General features: G+C 34.2%; 1 protein-coding gene across 1 annotated transcript; it reads right to left on the bottom strand.

Annotated features, from left to right (window-relative positions):
- Nucleotides 1-538: 538 nt before the first annotated feature.
- On the bottom strand, nt 539-3,429 carry LOC134254121 (putative nuclease HARBI1). Its single transcript, XM_062736670.1, has 3 exons — nt 2,561-3,429; nt 2,120-2,434; nt 539-603 (listed from the first exon to the last, which is right to left on the bottom strand). The coding sequence occupies exons 1-3, from the start codon at nt 3,333-3,335 to the stop codon at nt 539-541; spliced, it is 1,155 nt and encodes a 384-aa protein (XP_062592654.1). The 5' UTR covers nt 3,336-3,429.
- Nucleotides 3,430-4,946: the final 1,517 nt, after the last annotated feature.

Raw genomic sequence — 4,946 nt, 5'->3', positions numbered from 1 at the left:
ACTCCAGTATACAAATCTAACAACACTAATGATCCCAACAATTATAGAGGAATCACAATAACCAGCTCAATTGGCAAACTCTTTAACTATATTCTTAACTCAAGATTAGATAAATATTTAAAATGCAATGATAAAATCAATCCTTGTCAAATAGGATTTACAAAACAAGCTAGAACTTCAGATCATGTTTTTGTCTTGAAAACACTTGTTGAAAAATACTGCAAATCAAAACAAGGGAAGCTATATGCTTGCTTTCTTGACTTTCATAAGGCCTTTGATAGTATAAACCATGCTGGTCTGAAGCTTAAACTACTAAAAGCTGGTATTAGCACTAAATTTTACTCAATTGTTAAGGATATGTATTCTAAAAGCTATTCTTCTATTAAACTGGGTAACAAATTAATTGGTCACTTCCGTACTTACAATGGGGTTAGACAAGGTGATAACATGAGCCCAAACCTATTCAAGATTTATCTCAATGATCTATCAAATTATCTGTCAAATTCTAAAAGTTTTGTAAAATTAAACAATGATTCATCTATGTCCATTCATTGCCTAATGTATGCTGATGACATGGTACTTCTCTCCCCAACTGCTGAAGGTCTACAAGAAAAACTCGATATACTAAGTACATACTGTAAGGACTGGTGTCTCAAAGTTAATACAAAGAAAACAAAAATTATAGTCTTCAATTCATCTGGTAAACACGTTAAAATTCCCTTCCATCTGGATAACAACAATATTGAATGTGTTAAACAATACAAGTATCTGGGTCTGACTGTTAATGCATCTGGAACACTAAGTAATGCTAAAAATGATTGTTGTAACAAAGCCAAAAAAGCCTATTTCAAACTTCAAAAAGACTTTCTCACATTTAATCCATCAATTAGAACTGCTTTAAATGTATTTGACCACACTATTAAACCCATTATCCTGTATGGTTCAGAGTTATGGGGTTTTTTTTACCCAACAACCTCTAAATTTAAGAGAAATCCAAATATAACACTAGACAAAATATACCAAAGCTTAGAAGGAGAAATTCTAAATCTTAAATTTTACAAACATTTACTAATGGTTCATGGTAAAAGCAGCAATTTTGCTGTAAGATCTGAGCTAGGACGTTTGAATTTACATTTTGATGTCATTAAAAATATGTTGTTATACTGGCATAGATTAGACAATCTAGATGGTGAATTTCCCTTGCTTAGTGAGGCTTTTAACTGCTCTAAAACACTACACCAAAATGGTTTTACTTCATGGTATTCTTGTGTTAACTTCTTACTTAACCATATTGATATTAAAATTAGTGATTTCCTAGGTATGTCAACCCCACAATTTAAAATCAATTTGAAAAGAATATTACTGAATTTCTATAAATTAACATGGGAAAAAGACAGGAATTTACATAAAGATGGCAAATTGTCTACCTTTACCAGCATAAAGACTAAATTTTGTTTTGAACCTTATCTAGATATTCTTACAAACAATCAACATAGATCAGTTTTAACAAAGTTAAGAATATCGGCTCACAGGCTTAAAATTGAAATTGGACGTTATCAAAAAATACCTAGAGAGGAACGAATTTGTTCACTTTGTCATCACAACGAGATTCAGGATGAAATTCATTTTCTCCTTGTATGTCCTCATCTTAATGTACAAAGACTTGAACTCATAAATATTTGTAAAATTAAATGTAAAAATTTTCAGTCTCTATCTTATGATAATCAATTTTATTGGCTCATGACTAATGAAGACCCAGACATCCTTAGATCACTTGCTGGATTCCTTAGTAATTTACCTTAATTGAAGATATTGTGATAAGCATAAAAAAATTATATACCTCTTTCCCAGTTTCTTGCCTTTAACTATATATATATATGTATAAATTATATATATTTGTATGTAACTTAGAATACGATACATGTATGTATATTCAGTATATCTCTTATATACTTTTTTTTGGTTTTTTCTTTAACAATTGCTCTTTATTTGTAATATCATCATCATGCTTGTTCTATCATTTGGATCCTCCTCCTTCTATTTGTAAATCTTTTTGCTCCTCCGGGGGCCCAAATTGGATTAATAAAATCTTGTAATCTTGTATCTTGTATCATTAAACCTATATTGGGATAATAGTTCACTCTGTTTGCTTGATTTGGATTTAGTTCGAGATAGTCATCCATGTCGTCTTTCTTCAGTACACACAAATTATGCAAAATACATGCTGATGTAATGAGGTAGCAACAGTCTTCGATATTCATGCAGTAAAGTTCACGCAACCGACGGAAACGCCCTTTCAAGTGACCTATTGTTCTCTCAACTGTTTGTCTAATTGATGATACCTTGCGATTGAAAAGCTTCTGTGCGTTTGAGAGATTACCCACAGCTCTAAAGGGTGTCATCATGAATGATGAAAGTGGATATGCTGCATCTCCTAAAGAAAACATTTTTCGAATTAAAATTTATGCATTAGCACAAAAATGCAAACAGACACAAATATATTGGAATACCGGTGGTAATTATTATTCAATGAAATAAATACAATGTAATAAGTATATACCAATTAGATATTTCTCTTGTGCAAGGTTAACCCCATTATCATGATCCAAACGGTTAAAAATTGGTGAATTGCGGTACACTCTGGCGTCGTGGACGCAGCCGGGCCACCCGACGTAGGTGTCTCTTATCATCATCTGGTCATCAACAACAAGTTGTAGCTGAATAGATGGGTATCCTTTCCGATTAATGTAATCTTTATCACCGTTTGGAATGAATGATAACGCAATATGAGTTCCATCAATAAATCCAATACAATTTTGTAAACCACTAGACTCGTATATAACTCGAGATATATGTTCTTGGGCATCATGATCAGGCCAAATAATGAATTTTCGCAAAAGTTTGTCACACAACGTCTTTGAGACCCGGCGAACACATCTATGAACTGTGAAAGGGCTAACGCCAAATAAACATGCAACTTCTCGCATAGAATCTTGATTGGCGATGTACCACAAGAATATCAGGAGTTGTTTGTCAGGAGTTAAGGCAGGCCTACCCATATTACGTTCTCTATATTTAAGTGATGGTCCTAATTCAAGCAGAAGAATGTCATATATGTCTCTAGACAATCGAAAATGTTTTTTAAATTCACTGATATTCATACTTGGTATTATTTCTTCAACAAATTTATCAATTTTGGCTACATCACATCTGATGTTCGTGGGTAGACAGGAAATAAAAAGTACATAGTCGTTGTTTTCCCCAATAACATGAATATCATCCGTTTCCTCGTTTTCTAAAAACTCGTCGATAAAAAAAGGCAAAACAGCGTCCATTTTTAGAACACTCGGGTCCTGTTCTTGTCATTTGATTAAAAAGAGACTGCGTTTGTTTGTGCGCATGCTCAATATCAACCCGACTCGACACTAGAGTTGACAAATCAAATACGCCCCTTGATATTTGCCTCTGTGATTTCATATTTGTCGAGTGCCTGGCTCGAAGATAAATTGTCAAAATCTTAAAACTCAGTTAAAAAGTCAAATCAAATTCACTAAGAACGTCCGACATGTTGGAGAGCTTGCTTGAAATGAATCTTAAGTTCATGACACGCTGAATATTTTTTTATTGAATTTTGACACTCTCAATGAAATTTACGTCATCAGACATGCGACAAGTTGCTTACATCATAGACGTACTATTGGTTATATCGTTTTCATGGGGCGTGGAAATCTCGGGCGCTCCGCGCCCTCGATTTCCACGCCCCATGAAAACGATATAATCAATACTACTCGGCTTCTATGATGTAACCTATACATAATCTGTACTAAGATCCACTATGACGTCAGCGACTCGTTGGACACGCAGTGTAGGGAAACAGAAGAGTGGATCAATCTATCCCGTAATTTGAAAATATTTGCAAGAAAGTTTGAATGTTTTTGATATTTCTAAAAAAGATGGTGAACTCAAACAAACAGTCATTTTTTTTTTTACAAATACTGTGGTTTCAATCTGGTTTTGTACATATTTCATCAGAGATTATGACGTGATTAAACTGAGTCACGTGACCATACATCCTTCGTCCCCTTAAAACAAGAGGCCCATGGGCCACATCGCTAACCTGAGTAGCTTTGGTCATTCTGTTATTAAACAGATTTCCCCCTTTGTAATACCTATCTTGACCTTGCCCAATCAATCCCAGGGGTCACAATTTGAACAATTTAGAGTCTACACTACCCCAGGATGCTTCTACATATTTCAACTTTTCTGGCCCAGTGGTTCTTAAGAAGAAGATATTTAAAGAGTTTTCCGATAAATTTCAATGTAAAAATAACAAGAGGCCCATGGGCGTTATAGGTCACCTGAGCATCATGCAGCAACTTTCAAGCAATTGAACTTGGTTTATGTTTTAAACCAGAGGCCTAACATTCACAATTTTGAAAGAGGCACCATTGCTCATCATAACTATACACTTAACATGTTTAGTTTGGTTACTTATAATACCCTTAGACAGAGTAGGGGAACAAAAAAATCATTTCAGCTAATCATGCAGTAATATTGATCAGCAATAATCAGAATGCCCCCAGGTCCTCTATGATTCCCTGATCCAGGGTCTTTGGAATTCACAATTTTAGGTGAATGATCCATGCTCAGCATAAGTATGCATGTAGTTAGTTTGTCTAATACCATGCAGGAACAGAAAAGAAGAATTTCTAAGAATTATTGCATTTTCACTCTATAATTATTTAATAGAACCCAGTAACACCAGAACTCCTGGGGCCATGAAAGTCATAATTTTCAAAGAGGCACCCTTCCCCCACAGGTACTTGTGGACAGGAAAAAATACCCTACTATACATTCTCTCTTATAATGTATAGTAGGGTATTATTTTGTGGAGCAATTATTTTAGGGGTTTAATGATTTTTTTCCTATTGTACACATGATGAATA

Source organism: Saccostrea cucullata, unplaced genomic scaffold (genome assembly GCF_032062105.1).
Source record: "Saccostrea cucullata isolate Sc308-1 unplaced genomic scaffold, CSIRO_AGI_Scuc_v1 ctg19796, whole genome shotgun sequence".
Lineage (NCBI taxonomy): Eukaryota > Metazoa > Mollusca > Bivalvia > Ostreida > Ostreidae > Saccostrea > Saccostrea cuccullata.
The sequence above is the reverse complement of the archived record's forward strand: the minus strand, read 5'-3'. Positions and strand labels throughout refer to the sequence as shown.